Source organism: Dermochelys coriacea, chromosome 8, assembly GCF_009764565.3.
Source record: "Dermochelys coriacea isolate rDerCor1 chromosome 8, rDerCor1.pri.v4, whole genome shotgun sequence".
NCBI lineage: Eukaryota > Metazoa > Chordata > Testudines > Dermochelyidae > Dermochelys > Dermochelys coriacea.
The window spans coordinates 83,682,434-83,704,406 of NC_050075.1; the positions used below are offsets into that span (position 1 = coordinate 83,682,434).

Here is a 21,973-nt window from a genome sequence, read left to right on the forward strand (position 1 = left end):
TGCAGCTTACTAAGGATGAAGGAACAGGTCATTAGTGTCCTAACAGCTAAACTAATGTGACAATATTTTTAGCAATTGTTGACACTGAAAATAACTTGCCTCAAGAAATTTCTCTGTTTCCCTCTCTTTTATTTCCTGGTCCACTGCTCTTCTTCTAGCTCGCTCCTCTTCAATTTTTTTCTGTATTTCTTCTTCAGACAATTTTCCAATTTTTTCAAACTTGCTTTTTAAGTTCTTTGCCTGAATAGAACCACTTCTTTTTAACTTTATTAGTTCTTCATATTCCCTGCTTAATTCAAAGGTTTCAGTCTCTTCCTCCTCCTGTTAAGAAATTACAACATAACAAGTATAAGTGTGCCTGATTTTGAAAACTGTTTTTGTGCAAAAAATGCCAAGTGTAACTAACTACATTTTCCTTAAATCTAATGAAACCACTGTAATGGTAGTAGATCTAGTTCCCCAGTGCAAGGACCTTCGCTTTGAATTTCTTTTAAAGTCCCAGGCATACAAGACAGGTCCATATTTTTTTAAAAGGTAAAATACTCCAATTATATTTGCTTCTAAACCAATTTTATTAGTTTGAACGGCTCTTGCCTCTTCATACAGTCCTCTCAAGTTACTGTTCTGTGAAGTCAGTCCATGTGAAGGGTGCTTTATTGATATGGCTTTGTATAAACACTAGATAGTCCTGGAGGCAGAGTCTTCTCTCTCAAAACAGTAGTGGCACTGCAAGATGCTTCATACTACTCTGCCAGTGTACTTCACTCTTCTAAGAGTAAAAGCATAGTTCAGTCTGCATGTCTGTGTTTCTGGTGAGACTGGCATCTAGTATTTTTTTGGCATAGACCTTTGCCCACTGGGAATGTGAGACCACCAACTTATTTCACACAGGTCAATGAACTGTTAACATGGATAACAACTAGAGCTGTTGCGCAATTAAAAAAATCACAATTAATTGCAGTGTTAATAATAGAATACCATTTATTTAAATATTTTGGATGTTTTTTACATTTTCAAATATATTGATTTCAATTACAACACAGAATACAAAGGGCACAGTGCTCACTTTATTTTTTTATTTTTGATTACAAGCACTGTAAAAAAACGAGAGAGTATTTTTCAATTCACCTCATACAAGTACTGTAGTGCAATCTCTTGATCATGAAAGTTGAACTTACAAATGTAGATTTATGTACCAAAAAACTGCATTCAGAAATAAAACAATGTAAAATTTTAGAGTCTACAAGTCCACTCGGTCCTACTTCTTGTTCAGCCAATCGCTCAGACAGACAAGTTTGTTTACATTTGCAGGAGATAATGCTGCCCGCTTCTTGTTTACAGTGTCACCTGAAAGTGAGAACAGGCATTCTCATGGCAGTATTATAGCCAGCATCACAAGATATTTACGTGCCAGATGTGCTAAAGATTCATATGTCCGTTCATGCTTCAACCACCATTCCAGGGGACATGTGTCCATGCTGATGACGGGTTCTGCTCGATAACAATCCAAAGCAGTGCAGATCGATGCATGTTCATTTTCATCGTCTGAGTCAGATGTCACCAGCAGAAGGTTGATTTTCATTTTTGGTGGTTCAGGTTCTGTAGTTTCTGCATCAGAGTCTTGCTCTTTTAAGACTTCTGACAGTCTGTTCTCACTTTCAAGTGACATTGTAAATAAGAAGAGGGCAGCATTATCTCCTGTAAATGTAAAAAGCTTGTTTGTCTTAGCGATTGGCTGAACAAGAAGAAGGACTGAGTGGACTTGTAGGAGCTAAAGTTTTACATTGTTTTGTTTTTGGAGTGCAGTTATGTAATTAACAAAAAATCTACATTTGTACATTGCATTTTCATGACAGATTTCACTACAGTACTTGTATGAGGTGAATTGAAAAATACTATTTTTACAGTGTAAATAGTATAAAAATATACACTTTGATTTCAATTACAACACAGAATACAATATATATGAAAATGTAGAAAAACATCCAAAATGTTTAATAAATTTCAATTGGTATTCTGTTGTTTAACAGTGCAATTAAAACTGTGATTACTTTTTTGAGTTAATCACGTGAGTTAACTGTGATTAATCGACAGTCCTAATAACAACTTTTAGTAATTAGTGGTCTTGTAACTGGTGACCACCTAGACAGAGTAAGAATCCTATGTATCATGCTGCCCAATACCCTATTCTTCACCAACAGTCCAATTTATTCTTAACAGAATCAATGCTGACTGAATGCAATATGCCATAACAAAACCTACTCTCCAAAAATAAAAAAGCTGCTTTTGAAAAAGGAAAAATTTAAGTAATGCTTTAAATATTTCTTAGAAAATCATGATACCACAGTGCAGGTAAGTTACACTATATGAATTTAAACTGCATACAACTTAATAGTAAAAGGCAAACTGGATATTCTGACTGGTTTAAAAATGCTGGAAGGATATTTTAAATAGAAAAACCCCCATAAGCAATAACATCTTAACAACAATTTTGGACTGAACTAAATCATTGCCCTCACTTTACGTTTTTTCTTGTTACCTCTTCTCTCTCATTTCAGTATTGATAGTACACTCTAATTAGTTTAAGATGCAATCCCAAACATGTTTGGAAATCGCAAATCCTAAAACCCTTATTACTCATCTGGAATCCTCCAGGCATGAGCTGCATATTCCTCGTTTGCTAACTTTGGAAGGTTTTGACAGTATTTCCAACTCCAATTATTGCTCTCCCTAAGCATTCAAAAATCATTTGATTCATTTTATAATTGAGATTTTAAAAAAATGTGGGTTGTTTTAATTTACCTTCTAGTTTCTTAGCATTTGCAGTTTGCATTTGCAAGCTATTTTCTGCAAGCACAAGGCCTAAAACTTTTTAAATTGAAACAGATTTTTTTATGTAATTGCATCACTCAAGGATCTGGAGCTTTAAGAAAAAACACCAAATAGAGCAAAATCATAAGATCAACATTAGAAAGAGGAAATAATTATCTTTTTGTACGTTAGCTGTAGGAGGATTATAGATATGATTCTCCAAGTATTGCTGTAAGAAGTTACAAAACAGCTTTTCAGCAAAGGATATAGCCAAACTTGCAGAAGCTACTGTGGAAGTAGACCGCTTTACAAGTCTAAAGTTGCTGGAGTTCTCAGTTGGGGAGGGCAAAGTGTATTAACCTGTATTCAAAGCAATTAGAAAGGGAAAACAAGTTTTCAAATGGAAAACAATTTTTTTAAAGTGTTAGATATATTAGTTTTCCTTTTTCCATTCCCTTTTCTTTTTTTTTTTAAAGTATTTAAAAAAATTCTAGAGAATCTAACTATATCTAAAAATCTTAAAATTTTAGAATTTTAAGCAATGATTCATTCATTATTTGCTATCAGGGAGATAATCCTGTATTATTTCATTTCATACATTTCATTCAATTATTTTCGAGAATACAAACCTCTCCCTTTTCTTTTTTTTTTTTAAAGTATTTAAAAAAATTCTAGAGAATCTAACTATATCTAAAAATCTTAAAATTTTAGAATTTTAAGCAATGATTCATTCATTATTTGCTATCAGGGAGATAATCCTGTATTATTTCATTTCATACATTTCATTCAATTATTTTCGAGAATACAAACCTCTCCCATTTCTTGTCTGAGCTGTTCAAATTCTTGCTTCTCCATTTCCAACTTTTGCCTGCGCTCTTCTTCAGTGCGTCTCTTTCCTTCTTCCATTTTTTGTCTCAGTAACTCCTCAAAATTAATTTCCAGTTTACCTGGTGTAAGAGATTCTTGAGAAACTGTTTTAAACATCTCTGGGGTCTCATCATCCAGTACCTATTGAAAATAATTATCTGTTGCCACTTTTGATACAATTTGTATACTTGTGCTAAATTTAGAATACAAAATTTGAGGATGTGATATTTGGACCTTTTGCTACCTCTAATTCACAGTGAAGTAAGATGTCACATGCTTTAATGTAGAAGACTAGACAACATTGATTCATTTGTGTTTTGTATTAGTGTCCTATCTTTCCCACTTTTAATCAATTTAACACAGAAGTAAAATTTTGAGCTTATTGAAGCAAAACCAGTGTATCCTAAGCTTTAAAATAAAGCTTTATTTTTACTAAAATAATGCTTCAATAATATGGGGTGAAGGAGAAATTCCATCTGAGCAAAGGAATGGGAGCCAGGAAAGCTTCAGTTCTAACTGATCAGACAGATTGCTTAACATCTAATTCATTTTCCCAGTTAAAATAGGGTGAATAAATCATGCATAATTCATAGAATCATAGAATCATAGAATATCAGGGTTGGAAGGGACCCCAGAAGGTCATCTAGTCCAACCCCCTGCTCAAAGCAGGACCAAGTCCCAGTTAAATCATCCTAGCCAGGGCTTTGTCAAGCCTGACCTTAAAAACCTCTAAGGAAGGAGATTCTACCACCTCCCTAGGTAACGCATTCCAGTGTTTCACCACCCTCTTAGTGAAAAAGTTTTTCCTACTATCCAATCTAAACCTCCCCCATTGCAACTTGAGACCATTACTCCTCGTTCTGTCATCTGCTACCATTGAGAACAGTCTAGAGCCATCCTCTTTGAAACCCCCTTTCAGGTAGTTGAAAGCAGCTATCAAATCCCCCCTCATTCTTCTCTTCTGCAGACTAAACAATCCCAGCTCCCTCAGCCTCTCCTCATAAGTCATGTGCTCTAGACCCCTAATCATTTTTGTTGCCCTTCGCTGTACTCTTTCCAATTTATCCACATCCTTCTTGTAGTGTGGGGCCCAAAACTGGACACAGTACTCCAGATGAGGCCTCACCAATGTCGAATAGAGGGGAACGATCACGTCCCTCGATCTGCTCGCTATGCCCCTACTTATACATCCCAAAATGCCATTGGCCTTCTTGGCAACAAGGGCACACTGCTGACTCATATCCAGCTTCTCGTCCACTGTCACCCCTAGGTCCTTTTCCGCAGAACTGCTGCCGAGCCATTCGGTCCCTAGTCTGTAGCGGTGCATTGGATTCTTCCATCCTAAGTGCAGGACCCTGCACTTATCCTTATTGAACCTCATTAGATTTCTTTTGGCCCAATCTTCCAATTTGTCTAGGATTATCACAGTACAGTGAAGATTATGTAAAGTTCCATTCTTAGATAAACAATGCTGTACAAACCATATATATTCTCCATTTCTAAGCAAATTTTGTGTATTTGTATTCAGTTTTCTTTAATACATGTTAACATACTGGTATGTACACAAACAACGTACAAAGAATGGAGAATGTTCTTAAACAACAGTTTGTGGGGTTTTTTGCATATAAACTGAATTATACTTTTACTTTAAATCCAGTGCTTTCCACATTTTCAGAACATTTCTATGTACAGCCAGAAATTGGGAATGGGCAACAGGGAATGGATCACTTGATGATTACCTGTTCTGTTCACTCCATCTGGGCACCTGGCATTGGCCACTGTCGTAAAACAGGATACTGGGCTAAATGGACCTTTGGTCTGACCCAGTATGGCAGTTTTTGTGTTATGTTCTTAAATATTCCCTCTGATACTCTAATCCAGAGATCAGCAACCTTTCAGAAGTGCCGAGTCTTCATTTATTCACTCTAATTTAAGGTTTTGCGTGCCAGTAATACATTTTAACATTTTTAGAAGGTCTTTCTCTAAGTCTGTTACGTAAATAAACTATTGTTGTATGTAAAGTAAACAAGGTTTTTAAAATGTTTAAGAAGCTTCATTTAAAATTAAATTAAAATGCAGATCTTATCAGTATAGTGCAGTGTTTCTTAACGTGGGGTGCACGCACCCCCTGGGTCTTTCTGGGGGGGGGGGCGAGACATGCGAGATTTTTTTAGAAGGTAAATCATCGAAAACACAAATTAAGCACAGGCACATAAGTACAACTACTTTGTTTCATCAAACCTATGTATTTATTAACATTATACATTTTGTAATGAACAAAGTTTTAAAGTTTTTAAGCTAATTGTAGTGTAATTTTTTATAAGGGGTGAGAGAACATATTTTAAGAACTCCAGATCGTCAGCAGGCTGAGCGGGGACAGGTCTGGTGTATTAAATTGCTCCCCATAGGAACATGCTACTTACTGTGTACTACTTATGGTTCCCAGTCCTTATGCTCTGAGTGGCATGATAAGGGGATGGGGAACGGGGTGGTTGGATAGGTGTGGGAGTCCTAGGGGCCTGTCAGGGGTCAGAATAGGGGTTGGGGCAGTCAGGGGACAGGGAGTAGGGGGGCTTAGATAGGGGGAGGAGGTCCCGGGGGGTTGGATGGGGGGGAGGGCCCCAGAAGGGGATGGTCAGGGGACAAGGAGTGTGGGGGAGGGGGTTGGATGGATCAGGGGTTATAAGGGGGGCAGGCGGGGAGCCGGAAGTGGGCCAGCTGTTTGGGGAGTAGTGTATTAAATTTCTCCCCTTAGGAATGTGGTACTTACCGTGTACTGCTTATGGCTGGCAGTCCTGGTGCTCCACAAGTAGCACATTCCTACAGGGAGAAATTTAATACACTACACCAGTGGACAGAACCCCAGACTGGCAGCATCAGCCCGCCGCTGGTCTGGGGTTCCATCTGCCGGCTCCTGCCAGCCAGGGTCCCGGCTGCCAGCCCCACTCAGCCTGCTGCCGGCCTGGGGTTCTGTTCACCCAGGCTGGCAGCGGGCTGAGCGGGGGCGGCAGCCGGAACCCCAGCTGGCAGCAGAGTGCCAGTAAAAATTGGCTTGCCGCTTTTGGCACACGTGCCACAGGTTGCCGACCCCTTCTCTAACCTTTCAAGCATGCAGCAAAGCTGTTTTGAGGAGGGAGGAAGATGAGGTGGACAGAGTTTTATGGACAGTCCTTTGCTTATTTTTTGTGTTTAATTTGAGAGAGGCACCTATTCTGTGATCTGGGTAACTAAAGTTTACACTTCAGAAATCTGAAGGAATAAGTAATAAAACATTTAATTCAGTTTCATAAGCTGTTTTGAGGTGTGACACACAACTTAGACATAATATTATAAAAATGGTCATACAATATGGTAGCCTGTCCCATGTAACTTTGAACAGTGCAGGTGGTCTTTTATCATTCACCGCTTCATCCTCTATTTTCTTTTCTCCCTTCCCCTCTAGTTCCTTTCCTCACCCCTTCCAAATTCCTTAGTGACATGCACAGGGGGGGAAAAATTTCCTTATGGCCTTTTTAAAAGCTTTTTTATAGGATGGCATGAAAAGTTAAGGTTTCTGTTCAAAAAGAAAACTTGCTTGATATTTTGACACTATAAATTTAAAATTCTGTCTATCCTGGAAGACTGGTGATTAGAGAATTAGTGGGATTAGAGTTGACATCCAAAGGGACAAAGCTGAACTTTTGTGTGGCTTTTAACACTATTTGCTTCCAAAGCCTAATGGACACGAGTGTAAGGTTGTCTGACTTTGCTAAAGATACCATACCTTTCCTTCCTTAAGGTATGTAAGCTCACAAATAATGTCTTAGACCCAGCTCCACCAAAATCAAAAGTTTAAAAGCAAGCAGAAACATAAATCTTTGTTTTATAAAATGAATCTTTCAGCCTCATCATAAACTAAAAAATGGATTTGTGCATTTTTTGCTTATTTTGTTAGGTCATCTTTCTAGCCATGCCTATATTCATATGGTTCTCATCACTGTAGAATCTGGTACTTTTAACTGTTACAGGAATCATACTTGTTTTGTCTTGTTGCACTACTTTGTCCCTACTTCCTCATTTTATCCCCAACTCTTTCAGGACTTTTCTTGCCTCTCCCCTACCTGCTATGGCTGGCTGTTAAAGACATCCTCTAATACGGTAACTCCTCAGTTAAAGTATTGCAGTTAACATTGTTTCATTGTTATGTTGTGATCAATTAGGGAACATGCTTGTTTAAAGTTGTGCAATGCTCCATTATAACGTTGTTTGGCAGCTGCCTGCTTTATCCACTGCTTGCAGGAAGAGCAGCCCGTTGCAGTGAGCTGGTGGGGGCTTGGAACGAGGGTGGACCGGCAGCCCCCCCATCTGCTCCCTGCTCCCCTAAGTTCCCTGTGTGGCAGCAGTTCAGCCGTCCCTCCCCCCACTGCCCTGGAGCTGCTCCCCGGAGCCTCCTGCTTGCTGTACGGGGTGGGGGTGGGGAAGAGTGGGGCTAATGTCATGGTGTTCCCCTTCCCCCTGCTCCTGCCCCCCGCTTACCCCATTTCCATGGGGGAGGGGGAGAGACACCACAGGGCTCAGGAGGAGAGAGCTTGCTGGCAGCAGCTGCTGTCTCAACTTGCTGATTTACTGAAAAGGAAATGTACTTAGAGTGGTGTCGCGTACTTAAAGGGGCAATGCGCCTCTCTCACACACAGGATATGTGTCTCTGTTTCTGCCATACTGTCTTCTCTCCAACCATTCATGCTGCCTTGTAGTGTGTTAGGCTACATTAACAACAATTTGTTAACCCTTGAGGGCTCAGCTGAGTGCTAGTCCATCATTTAGCAGTAAGGCATTCCCCGGGAAATATCCCATCCTCTGACTCCACCACCTCAACCAAGCTTCACAATTATCATTGCTGTGTACAGGATTGTTTGTTTAAAACATACTGTGTGTGTGTGTGTGTATGTATATATATATATATATAAGTCTTCTGTCTGGCAAAAAAAATTTCCCTGGAACTAACCCCCTCTATTTACATTAACTCTCATTAATTGGATTCGCTTAACATCGTTTCGCTTAAAGTCACATTTTTCAGGAGCATAAGTACAACGTTAAGCGAGGAGTTACTGTACTGCCCTATGAGCAGCTCAGCTGCTCCTGCCACTCCCAGCTCTTCAATTCTCTTGCATTGGGCAAGCTTATGTCAGTTGAGATGAATTGCATCAGCACAAGGTGGAGGCAAAGACCAAGCAATAAACAAAAAGTCTGAAAGTATCTATCACTTCACTTAATAATGAATATGAAACATGACTGTATGGCACATCTACAAGTTGAAAGAAGGTAACCACATCTAAACTGGAGAAGAAATGTGGGAGCCTTTTGCTGGCAATGCATTAGTTCATCTCTTCACCACTTCAGAAAGACTCAGGGAAGCTAAATGAACAGAAGTTGCAAGGATGAGAAATCAGTCAATGGACTGTGCATGTGTAGAAGTGAGAAGTGTGCTAACTGCAGCTCTGAAGAAGCACCCTGATTGCCAATTTAATGGAGAAGCACATATTCACGAGAAGACAATGGGCCAACTGTATCCCTGGTGAAAGCCACATGAAAAGTGGAACTGCACTAGGTCTAACTTTAGCCCAATACGTTTAGTATACCAGCTGTCCTGTTTGTATGGCTACATGAGCCCATGCCATCCTTACCTCTTCTGTAAATACAGAACTGGGGAATATTTATATTTTGCAATCTCCATACTGTGCAGTATGGTGGAGGTAAATATCACCGGGCCTGTAATGTGACTGATATGTGAGGGAGAACGTGTTTTGATCCCGCTGTATAGAGAATCCCTCTACTAGTCTAATTTAGTTGAAAGAAAATGATAGTGATCCAAGATGAATGTTCCAGGCTGAAGATGACTAACTTGATGGTGACAAAAGCTTTAAAAAAAAGCTGCTTTTTTTAAAAAAAATAAAAAAATAAAATATTGCTTCAATAATATGAGGTGAAGGAGAAATTCCATCTGAGCAAAGCAATGGGAGCCAGCTGTTAGGAAAGAATGTGGAACAGATCTGCAGGAGAATGTATGAAAGCTATTAGGAAAAGACAGATTAACCTATCAAGACCTAACTTTTAGTTTCTGTTTCTTCTAAAGAGTTGATGACTACACAAATACTTAAAACACTATAAGGAGTCAATGTCCCTCCTGCACTGCTGCTTTAGGTTTTTTTTAATGTCATCTCCTCTGCTTGGGGAATCTTGAATTCACGCCAGGAAGATGAGAGGAAATAACTTTCAAAGTCTCTTGTAAGATAATTTTTAGGAACTTTGTCTTTCTATGTATTCTGTTAATTTAGGATCCTAAACATCTTAAATGTCTCTGGTTATTGCTATGCAGTCATGTCATTTATGTTATATCTTATGGAATTAAACTTAATTTACTAATGGTGAGGGAGTTTTGTTATTTTGTAATTATTCAGACTCTTACTGAAAAAAAAACCTTAAGGAACATCTAGTTTCCAAGGTAATTTTAAACTATCAGAAAAATATTTGGGGGAGAGGTGCTGAGAGAGAGAGACTGCAATTTTCAGATCCTTCTTCCTACTGCCAAACATGTAGTATTGATATTACTGTAATAGTGACACCTGCTTGTCCCATGGGAAGGAAGTTTTGATGACCTCATTGCTATTGCTGGAGCTAGTAAAAAGCAGGAAGTGTAGGTGGACACCATGTTTTCTTTGCAAATGCAATACGCTCTGTTCAAGCTTGTATTACAATAGAGAAGAGATTTTACAAAGCAGTGGCTGCAACCGCCCTTTTCACCACCTCCTGACTTCTCTTAAAAATCATAACAGCATTGTAGCCCTGTTCATAGTTCATCTGTTGTATCTGATGGTTTAACTTCTCATTTTTATCCCTTCCTAGAGCTGTAGACAGATTACAAGCCCTGTCTACATTACTGCTGAAGCAGTAGTACCACATACAGTTTCTAAACTAGGATTTTCCTAACATTTCCTCTGGTTGTCTTATGATGATGTAGGGCCCTAGTCTATCACACAGTTTTCATCCCTGTTTATGCTATGAGAAGTGTTTAATACTACTATTGCTAACAAAACATGGTATTTGCCAAAGCTGTTAATGCTAATGTGCATGGCCTAATTCACTGAGATGTTGCTTTGAATTTTGAATGAAACAAGTTGCACTGTTTGTGTCTGACAATTGTCTCGTTAAGGCTGTATTTGAGAACATGAAATTCCCGCTGGACCAGACCAGTGTTACATCTCTTCCAGTATCTTGTTCCCCACAATGGCCCAATGCAACTGCTTCAGAAGAAGGTATAAGATGCTCCACATGAAGCTACTATAGAATATGCTGTTCACACAAAACTTTGTTTCTAACCTCAGTCAGAGGTTGCTTATACCCAGGGCCGGCTCTAGGATTTTTGCCACCCCAAGCAAAAAAATTTTTGGCCGCCCCCGCTTTTTTTTGTGCTCTCCACCCCTTCCCCAAATCCCCGGCCCCGCCTCCTCCCCTAGGCATGCCACATTTCCCCCCCCCCGCCATTGCTTCCTGCTGCTCCCCTCCTGCAATGCTCCGCCCTAGCTCACCTCTGCTCCGCCTGCCCCCTGAACACGCCGCCACTCTGCTTCTCCCCCCTCCCTCTCAGGCGAGGGAGAGGCAGCGCGTTCCAGGGAGCAGGCAGAGCGGAGATGAGCGAGGGTTGGAGGGGGAGCGCAGGAAGTAATGGGGTGGGGGTAGAGGAACTGCTCCCCATCCCAGCTCACCTCTGCTCCACCACCCGCTGCCTCCCCCAAGCGTGCTGCCACTCGGCTTCTCCTCCCTCCCAGGCTTGCCATGTGAAACAGCTGTTCCGTGCACAGCAAGCCTGGGAGGGAGAAGCAGAGCGGCAGCAGTGCGCTTGGGGAGCAGGCGGAGGTGGAGCAGAGACAAGCTGGGGTGGCGGGGGCACATTTCTAGGGGCGGCATGGCCAGCGCCCAAATGCTGCTCCTAGAAATGTGCCGCCCCAAGCACCTGCTTGTTTTGCTGGTGCCTAGAGCTGGCCCTGCTTATACCAAGAAGTATGAAGGCTTATATCCCTTCTGAAGCTCTGGGTTACAGTTTGTGTAATCTTTTACAATAATTCTGGATATTTTTATCTGCATACAAGTCCAATATGATCTAGTTTGCAAAAAAAAAAATTTTAAGTGACTTAAAGCCTTCTGTACTGCCCTCCCTAGAGGAGTAGCATAAAGAAAGCTTCCTGGGTGAAAACTAAATACTTTTCATTTCTGAGGGTCATTCTACATTAGAGTAATTTCTTTAAAAAAATAAAATAAAATAATAATCATGGGGATCTATGATTGATCTGGACAATATTGAGCAAAGTTGGATCATTTTTCTCCCCTCTTTTTAACTTAAACTAACTTGCAGCTTTGCAACCTCAACCTGATTTGTTAATTTTGTTTTTTGTTTTGTTTCCTGGTTTGTGAATCATCATACTAAAAAGATTATGCAAGCCAAGTTCTGTCCCAAGTTGTTCATTGAGGTGCCATAGATATAAATGAGGGCAGAACTTGGTTATTTTTCCTAGTTAAAGAGAGACATGGATAGATTTCACGGGAGCATATTTGTTTTCAGCCAGTTGGATCATGACTGGTGTGTGGTCTTTGAAGATGGCAATATAAACTGAGGATGTAGGAGAGAAATTCTCCAGGAAAAAAAATAATTTTTCATTGTGATTCTTTGGTTTTCTTTCAAGTTTTCAAGTACAGTGTAATACTGTTTACTGGTTACAAGCAGTAACTTTTGATGTAATTTTAAATGATTAGGAATGTTTCCTAGGGCAGCTATGAGTTTATTATTTTACTAACTTGAGTTTAACTACCCAGATGGTCCATTCTCTGATAACTATTCGGGTTAAAGAAGCAGCTGAAATGTATGCTACTGAATAGGTGGATATGATCTAATGCCATTTCCAGAAGTGCACCCTACTGGCAGAATTCAGATCTGAAAAATCTCTTAAATGCTAAGCAAAATGTCTTACCATACTCTTCCTTGCTTCAGCAAATGCCCTTTTCTCCTCTTCTATGCGTCTTCTGGCTTCTTCTTCTGCTTTCCTCTTTTCTTCCTCTCTCCTCTGTCTTTCTAACTCCTCAAAGCTGAGCTTGAGTTTACCAGGACGGAATTCTTTAATAGAATTTTCATTTTCTTTATCTTCTTCCTCTTCGTTTACCTTTAGAAAAAAAATTAAATGTTTTTATTCTTTTTGGGCCAGGGGGAAGAAAGAAAAGATCCCCCTAGGAAATGTAAAAACTGCAGTCTATCTCAAAGCCCACACACCTAATACTTTAAAGTTGTAGATACTTAGGCACAATCTGGGTAACTTTTCAAATTCTCTCTGAGGAATAGTTTAACACTATACGCTTATAAATCAAGAATAATATTACACAAGCAGGGCGTGAACTAAATAGCCAAAGTCATCTTTGATTTATAATTTTAAGGGCTGGATCATTTTGACATACCTAAACAGGCCTCAAAAAAGGTAACAATCCTGAAAATATGAGTAATAAAACATATCTCTGAATCTTGAATTATGCTGTCAGGTTCTTTTACAGATATGTGAAATTAACAGACCTTTCATTTGTAGTAGAAATATTATGTAAATGGATTGGACTCTCTATTTGCATGTGAGGTGCTTTCCCTCAGTGCTTTCCCTGATTTGCTACAAAATAATATAGTAGCGGACTGTGAATTTTTATAAATAAACTACTACTATATATTATCATTTTATTTTTGACCCAAATTGATAATGGTGCTTCTGTTCCTCCTCCAGAAAATGAAACATCTCTGAAGAACCGAACTGAGGTGCTTTAATATCTTCACTGTTGCCCTTCTCCATTAGACACTGTCTGCAAAGAGAAGGCTGGGATTTGCAAACTGCAACTAAGAATGAAAGCAAGCAACTAAGAATGAATAGTCCTTCAACTGCTGTATGTCTACGGAGAGAGCAAATCCATGAGCTATGATGGCATCGCTGCTCGAGTTTGCTGCACATTCTAAGCATTATGGTATTGAGCTGTTGCTCACAGAGTTGAGAAAATGATAGGACATCAGCTTTTCAGAATGATTAAATTACTGAATATCTATGGAAGGAAATAACTGAATTATCCCCTTTAGAAAACTCTGCAAAGGTACAACCAACAAAGGCAAGTGATTGGGAGGAAAATGGTCATTTATAATCCACCAACCAAAGTTGGGTGTGTAAAAAGGGAAACACCATAAGAGCTTTTTTTTAAAAAAAAAAATTTGCAATTGTCACTTTTATACTAAAACTATGTATTTCAAAATGTGGGAGAGGGGGTGGAACAAAGTATTGTTTAGGATGACCACTATGGCTTTCTAAACGAAGAATACATTATAATGTTGGAGAGCAGTGGTGTTCAGGGTTGTTAGTAAGAAGAAAGGTTAAGCACCTGGAAAACAGATATAGACCTAAACTACAGAATTTGAATTCCAGATCAGATATGGATTTTGATCCCATACCCACACTCAAGATCGAAGGCATTCTGATGCTGGGCTCCAAAGTTTTGTTTTTGAAATTTTCAGGGTTTCAATTTTCTGAGCGCCTGTGTTTCCACAATTTTGTGCTGAATCAGGTTCTTTAAAAATGTTACTATAAAAACACCACATCAAGTGTAAGATGGTTACAATCTGCTTACAAAGGAACAGTCTCGATAATCAGACTTTTTTTAGTTACCAAAAGTGTGTGGTCTATTAAATTCCTAGAAATAAAATCTTGCATGGTGCACTGAAATAAAAATCCCATTCACAAGTGCAAATACTGGTGCATACCTTCTACATGGGAGAACAATGACATAAATAGTAATCTGAGTCCACAGAAGTAAAATCTATTTTTAAACACAGAATTCTCTAAAGGTGGTCTCATTTTGTTGCAAATTATTAAGAAAATGGTAAATGTAGCTAAACTATCCACTGTACCTGATGTGAATACTCTAATTAAACAATTGTTATTGCTATAGAACAGAGTACCTAATTTATACAGAGGTCTACTGAATCTTAGATCATCCTAGCTTACAAAAATCTTTAGGGCAAAGGCTATATTATGGAGATATATCAGGCAGGAATTGGGAGGAGGGAGAAAAGGATTGTTTTTTTCTATTTCTGACAACATATTAGGCTAAATCTCTTCAAGTCTTAATCTAGAGTGTAGTATTTAAACCCTCTATAAAGAAAAGGACTGATCCAACCTTCCCCTCCTCCTCTCTCTCTCCTACCCCAGAGAGAAATCCTCAGTGATGAATATAAACATGGTAGATAAACAAAAGAGATGAATAAGAAATAGCTCCAGACAATTGCCATGGAATGCTTTCACGTGTGAAAATATTGGTTATTGCAATGCTCAAAGTACCACTGAAGTTAGACAAAACTTAGATAACTCCCAGTTTGTTTAATAATGTTTAGCCATGTGACTGAAAACCACTAGAAGGATACTGATACCCACAAATGTGGTAAATTCATCTGGAGTAGTTTAAATTAAATCAATATTTAATTGAAAATTAAGAACTGGAGTCACTTTAAGAACCGAATAAAATCTGTTCATACTTTCATACAATTGCTTCAGTTCCAAAAACATTAAAACATCCTGACACATGGAACTGGAGTATCCTATCATGTAGCTACATTTTGTAAGAATGAATATGACTGATAGCATGTTTTTAAGAAAAAGAAGCTTCACTCATACCAGTGGCTTGTTTAAATGACTATGCCAAGACTTAAATGAATCACTATCTAGAACAAAGAAAACGAGTACTTGTGGCACCTTAGAGACTAACCCTAAGGTGCCACAAGTACTCCTTTTCTTTTTGCGAATACAGACTAACATGGCTGCTACTCTGAAACCTATCTAGAACAGTGATTTTCAAAGTTCAGGTCACGAGCCAGTACTGGGTCATGGAATGCAAGGCACTGGGTCAATTTGCTCAGCACCCAGGGACCCTGGCAGCCAGCCAGTAAAAACTAGTAGTCCCTACCTGTTCTGACACTGCGCTGCGCCCCGGAAGCGGCCAGCAGGTCCAGCTCATAGATAGGGGAGCCAAGGGGCTCTGTGAGCACCAGCTCTGCACTCGCATTGGCCGGTTCCCAGACAATTGGAACTGGGAGGAGGAGTGGTGCCTGCGGGCAAGAGCCACATGGAGCTGCTTGCGTGTCTCCACCTAGGAGCCGGACCTTCTGGACACTTCCAGGGAGCAACGTGGTTCACGGTGCCAGGACAGGCGGGAAGCCTGCCTCTGCACCCAAGCTGCACTGCTGACCAGGAGCCGCCAGATGTAAGCCTGTACCCCAAGCCCCTGCCCCTGCCCCAGCCCTGAGCCCTCTCCCACACCCCATCCGTTGGGCCGCGGGCATCAACAACTTTCTTCAACCGGGTCACCAGAATAAAAGTTTGAAAACTACTGATCTAGAACAATATCTAGGGCAGAAAGTATTTTTGAAACTGATGATGCTGTCAGGTCTCCATTTCAACTGTTAAAAATTGAGAATTATCATGAGGTCAAAAGTTTGAAACAATTCAGATGTAAAAAAAAAAAAAACAAAAAAAACAAAAAACCAGATACATGAAGGAATGTACTGTATTTTCTACACAAACAAGCATCCATGACTAGAAATGAATAATGCATCTATTTACCATTTGTTGTCTAGCTTCTTCAAAAGCACGTTTTTCCTCTTCCAAACGTTGTCTTGCTTCCTCCTCTGCTTGCTTTCTTTGATTTTCTTGTCTTTGTTTTTCCAGTTCTTCAAATGTTAATTTCAGTTTCCCAGGAGAAAGAGGTTCATTCGTTTCACTGCCTTCATCTTCATCCTAGATAACAAAAATGAAAGTTTAAATACAGTTTAAATATCAAACGTGTGTTTCCCAAGTATTTCTCATGATTTGTTTACCATGACAAATGAAAGACACTTGGCTTCCTTGAGGGATCGTTTTTGTTCCTCATATCTTATCCTCTTTTCTTCTTGCTTTCTTTTTTCTTGTTGTTCTCTCTCAGTTCCTGGCTCTTCAAAATTTATTTTAATCTTTCCAGGTGTTTTGTTAGGTTTGACAGGCACTACTGTCACCAGCAGCGAATCATCACCTTCCTGTTGTTAATAATAAATTTGTTTCCATAAATATTGACTTTTTGGAGTAGTCTTTCCACATGCAGCTGCCACTGTTACCTGTGCTTCTCAAAATTGCCAATATAGTTATACTAAGACTAAAAGTAGGGACCAGAGTAATACTCATTTTCCAGTACTACTGACAGCCATTTGTTTTCTTCTGACAAAAGAAGAACATCAAGAGAATTCTATTTTAAATTGAAATGCGACTGGTGGCAAGCGTTCATAGAACTCGTACGGTATTTTCATTGACAGCTGAACTTATCCACAACTATTCATGGCTGATTGGAAAAATGATGCTGAAATTTTACTGACATAATTGTAAGTTTTAAGGTGCTATGCTCCATTTGGAAATAAGCTAATAAGGAATTTGCTTCCACACACTCTCTTTCTCCAGAAACAAATATGTGGTTTAAAAAATAGCATGTGAAGTAACTGCCAGTTCCTTCAGTCTTACTTCAACAGAAGTCTGGGATCTATTACGTGTATTTGTATGTTCAATCTCCCTGATATCTAGGACTGAGTCCTTAGTAATTTTTTTTAAGTGACAGAAGTTGTGCAGCATTTCAAAATGTCTGATTAGATCAACACTGACAACTCAAACATTTACAGGCTTCTTTTGTTTATAAAATCTATTGCTGTCTCAAGTGGATTTGAGCTATTGTCCAATACAAATTCACGTGCGCAAATATCTTCTACAATGTGGATTTACACAAAATATCACCATTAAAGAGAGATTTCAGAGTAGCAGCCGTGTTAGTCTGTATTCGCAAAAAGAAAAGGAGTACTTTGTGGCACCTTAGAGACTAAAATTTATTTGAGCATAAGCTTTTGTGAGCTACAGCTCACTTCATCGGCTGCATCCCACTGAATGCATCTGATGAAGTGAGTTGTAGCTCACGAAAGCTTATGCTCAAATAAATTTGTTAGTTTCTAAGGTGCCACAAGTACTCCTTTTCTTTTTATTAAAGAGAGACTGTCTAGTAAATTAGACCCAAGATTTAGATTTTATTTTAAAAAAGAAAACTTCAGTAGAAGTGTGATGATTATACTTTGTTTTGACACCTTAGTGAAAAATGGGGTTTTGGTGTTTAGCTTTTTTAAAAATTAAACATCCTCTTACAATGCTGGAACCTCATAGACAACAACATTGTGCTAGCACATGTAAACCATGTGTTAAACTAACCAAACAAACCAGTCTAGGTACACTTTCCAAGCTGAAGTGCAAAAAGTAAACCAAACATTGTTAAAGCGATTATAAACATTCTTTCTTTTAAACAAATCTAAAAACCTTGAATGTACTGTAACATTAAAAAAAAACCTTGACACTATCCCTCTTTAATTTCAAGATTAAAAAAGGCAAAGAGCTTTTAAGGTTAGATTTTCAAAGCCACTAGTTCTTTTAGAGGCTATGAGCATCAGAATCCCTTTGAAAATGTAAGCCTTAGTTATTTTTTTATTCTGACTTTAATGGTTGTAAGTCATTTACCTTTAAACCTGTTTTAAAGCTAGAATAAATTGGCCTCATATAGATAGATAGCCACAAAATATATTGCCAAGACATTTTCTCAGGCTTTTTTAGCCTTGTTACAGAATTTCAGTGAAAAATTAAGCGTATTGTTTATTTACCCAACCCCTATTAAAATAATAAAGCAGTGAATAAAAAATTAGGTGAATGTTTCTTTGAAAAAAAAAAGTCCAATTACCTCTGCTTCTGATTCAGTTCCTGTATTGTTTATGTCATCAATCTATTAAATGAGAATTTCACATAATTATGTTACTTTTGTTCCTTGCCTTAGATTTTCAAATATAAAATGGAAAATTAACTTGTGCAAATGTATGTTGCATTTAAGTTTTTATGTATCTTTGGGGTGGGAGGGAATAGAGGGATACCATTCTGAATACTTTTTGATAGCTATATGAGTTTTACCTGACATTACATTTTAATGCAAAGGTAGTATGTCATGTTTTAACCTACAGTAGCAGTATTAATGTTGGAACAGTTCTTGTGGCTTACTAGATAAAGGCTTACTTTACTAGCAATGTAATCCTGGAAACAGAATTGAAACCCTGGGTATAGCATAATAATCTTATTTAGCTTCTTAGTGATAAACTAGTAAATACAAGTAGATAAAGATTTGTTTCCACATGCATTCCATAACTCTGCAAGAGAAGCTAAAGAAAATCTATCATCTAATTTCATATTAAAGTGACCTTGTCCTTCCCTTGAGACTTAGCCTAGTGAGAAAGCCCTCTTTCCTATATTAATATTCTTGACATTAGCTTCTATATATTTTTATTATCTGAAATGAGTATAACTTCCTTCCTGAGTACAAATTTACATACTGTACTCCTACCTTTCAAAGTAAATAAACTCTAGAACAGGTACTGAAAGAGATTATGAGCTAAACTTTCAGCAGAATGCTCATAACTTAGTAATGTTACTCCCAGTAGGACATGAGTAGCTAAATCTTTGTTGGATATTTATCCCTAATAAGAGTTCTCTTTCCTCTTCTGTGTGGAGGGAAAAGATTAAGTGCTAATATTTTTGGTTAAGCAAACCATTTGTTCATGGTCCTGGACTATGAAATTTAGACTCTTACTCGCACAGGTAATTGCTTCCGTGAAAGAACTACAGAAGGAGGGGACACACTCCAATTCAGGGTTTATCAAAAAGATAAAATTAGGCTTGTAGGCATTGGCAAAAATTGAAGCTACTCATTTATATATCTAACAGAAATGATCTGTACAGTGACAAAAGAATAAAATACTGATTGAAACATCACTTTTAAGTAGTCTTTAGTGGACAATTTGTCTACAACTGTGCTTCTTACAAATACCTATTTTCAGTAATAAACTTGAACATAAATCAGCATCTCTTGTCTAAAATGTGTGTATGTAACAACAAATGTTTTAAAATTTACTTAGTTAACTTAGCCTTGAATCACTTCCAAGCATATGATACCAAAATCTGTGTTTGGTTCATTCCCTCTCCCACTTCCTGTTCATCTTTTTCATCAATGCCTGGCTTCAGCTATAACTCAAGCTCAGTGTTTGACAAGAGTGATAACCCTCCACATACCCCAAAAACTCCTCCACCACAATCATCTCCCTCATAGACTACAGTCCATTCACCTACTTTAAAGAAACTAAGACCAAATCCTCCTGCTGAACTCTTAGTCAACATTTTTTATTTTGTATGATTTTTTTCTGTTTGATATGTACTTAGTATTCAGAACAAGATAAATATACCTCCTGGGCTTTTTTTGCCAGTTCTCTCTGAATTTTCTTTTTCTCAATCATATCTTGTTCAATTCTGCGCTTTCTTTCCTCCTCCATTCTTTTTCTTTCTTCTTCTTGTCTCTGCTTCTCCATTTCTGCAAACTTGCCTTTAACAGTTCCTATGAATGTGAAATACAAAACTCAATAATTTGATCTAATCTTTAGCTGTCAAATTACATGGACTTTTAAACTGAGTCTCTTACCTGTCAGCTTTGGAACATAAGCTTTTTCTATTTTAGAAGACTTTGTTTCTTCTTCTTCATCAGAAGCAAGTAGTTCTTTCATCTAGTTGATTAAAAAGGAAAACTAGAACTGAACTGTCTTTAAGCATTAGAAGATAAAATTTCAATATTATCATATAAAGGGTTCAAAAATAGTTTATCTACTAGATGTTGAGACCACTTATTTGAATTACAATGAAAAGTTCCAAAAATATTTTTAAAATTCTTATGATCAAGTGAATATTAAAAAAAATATGAAAAATATTTGCAAAGAAAATAACCTCCTGCTTTCTCCTGTTCCATTCTCTCTCTCTAACATACTGTTCTTTTCTTCTTTGCTTTTCATCTCTAGACCTCCTTTGATTTCTTTCTTCCCTTGCTTTCTGCATAGCTTCAAATTTATCCTTTACATCACCCTTGTGAAGTTTGGGCACATAGGATTTTTGGACAGGTTTAGATGAAGAAAGCAGAATCTTTGTGAAGATAAAGAAGAAGTAAAGATAAGGAAAAGAAAGTTGAAACAGATGGAGAGAAATTGTTTGATAGCTTGGATTAGACAGAATGTAAGATTTATTAAAACAAAATACATTTGTGATCATGATTTTTGTGCCACTGGCTACTGTCTGCCAAGAATCTTAGCTATACTTTACCATTTTTTTAAAGGAATGAATCAGTAATAAATATGATGGAATAAACTGAGTTTTGTTGGACTTTAGCTGTATGAATCCCACCAATTTTAATGGAGGGCTATGTAGTTAAGCCCTGAATTTTGAGAATGTACTCTTATAATACACATGAAATTTTAAAAAGATATATACATCTCTATATTGTTGCATTAGAATATGTATACTCACTCTGAAAACAGAAATATATACTTGATTCTGCCTCTAGAAGCAAGACTGGGATTTAGATTTCAGATATATACAAAGACATGGATATTAGCATCACAGTGTCTAATATATCTTTTGGTTTCTTATGTAACAGATGTTTTACACCATACCTGTTGAATCTTTACACATGGTGGCATTTTAAAAGAAAAAAAATATAATTCTTCCATTTAAAAACTTAAAGCACATCATCAAAATAATTCCTTAAATATTGGGGTTGACCCAGCAATTCAGTGGCTACACATGACAACTGAGGAGCCAAGCTCCCTGGGCCAACAGAGACCTATTGTATATATGGCTGAAGAATTTTAATGGGTGTTTCTGTGCTAACACTTTCCTCATCTGTATGCTTCTGCTGGCTCCAGTTAGTACATTATACCCACATCTTGCAAATATTTGAGTGTTCAAGTCTCCTTTTACACTTTACTGCCAACATAGTATGGTTGAATCAGCTGAAAAACTGACTGAAAACATTGTTTCATATTTTATATGCTTCCCATTTGAGTACATCACACAATGTTAGTTATGCTTGTTTTAACTCCAATCACTAAGTTATCTAGCTAGGATGCTAAAACAAATCTTTTGAGTAACTTAATCCCAACACTTTCTAAAGATATTAAAATATTTTAATCTTCATCTTGAATCATGAATGGTGTAGGAAAGTGAATAAGGAAGTGTTATATACCCCTTCACATAACACATGAACCAAGGATCATACAATTAATAGGCAGTAGGTTTAAAAAAAGCATAAGGAAGTACTTCACACAATGCAG

General features: G+C 37.9%; 2 protein-coding genes across 21 annotated transcripts in view; one reads left to right on the top strand and one right to left on the bottom strand.

Moving 5' to 3' along the window:
• Positions 1-13,790, top strand: part of FUBP1 (far upstream element binding protein 1) — a 64,711-nt gene extending 50,921 nt beyond the window's left edge. For all 10 annotated transcript variants that reach the window (XR_006273871.1, XR_006273872.1, XR_006273870.1 and 7 more), the window contains one exon: positions 13,470-13,790. Coding sequence is in view for 6 of the 10 variants with exons in the window: in XM_038411908.2 (XP_038267836.1) it covers positions 13,470-13,487 (18 nt within the window). In the remaining 4 variants the exon portion in view is untranslated. The remainder of the gene's footprint in view (positions 1-13,469) is intronic.
• Positions 1-21,973, bottom strand: part of NEXN (nexilin F-actin binding protein) — a 48,408-nt gene that overhangs the window by 7,576 nt on the left and 18,859 nt on the right. For 3 of the 11 annotated variants that reach the window (XM_043491118.1, XM_038411934.2, XM_043491119.1), the window contains exons 3-11: positions 20,595-20,786; positions 20,296-20,377; positions 20,063-20,211; positions 18,517-18,558; positions 16,598-16,792; positions 16,344-16,517; positions 12,681-12,869; positions 3,622-3,819; positions 100-321 (exon numbers count right to left, since the gene is read on the bottom strand). In XM_043491118.1, coding sequence (XP_043347053.1) covers positions 100-321; positions 3,622-3,819; positions 12,681-12,869; positions 16,344-16,517; positions 16,598-16,792; positions 18,517-18,558; positions 20,063-20,211; positions 20,296-20,377; positions 20,595-20,786 — 1,443 coding nt within the window. The remainder of the gene's footprint in view (positions 1-99; positions 322-3,621; positions 3,820-12,680; positions 12,870-16,343; positions 16,518-16,597; positions 16,793-18,516; positions 18,559-20,062; positions 20,212-20,295; positions 20,378-20,594; positions 20,787-21,973) is intronic. The other 8 variants (XM_043491121.1, XM_043491122.1, XM_038411930.2 and 5 more) reach the window with 5 other exon arrangements.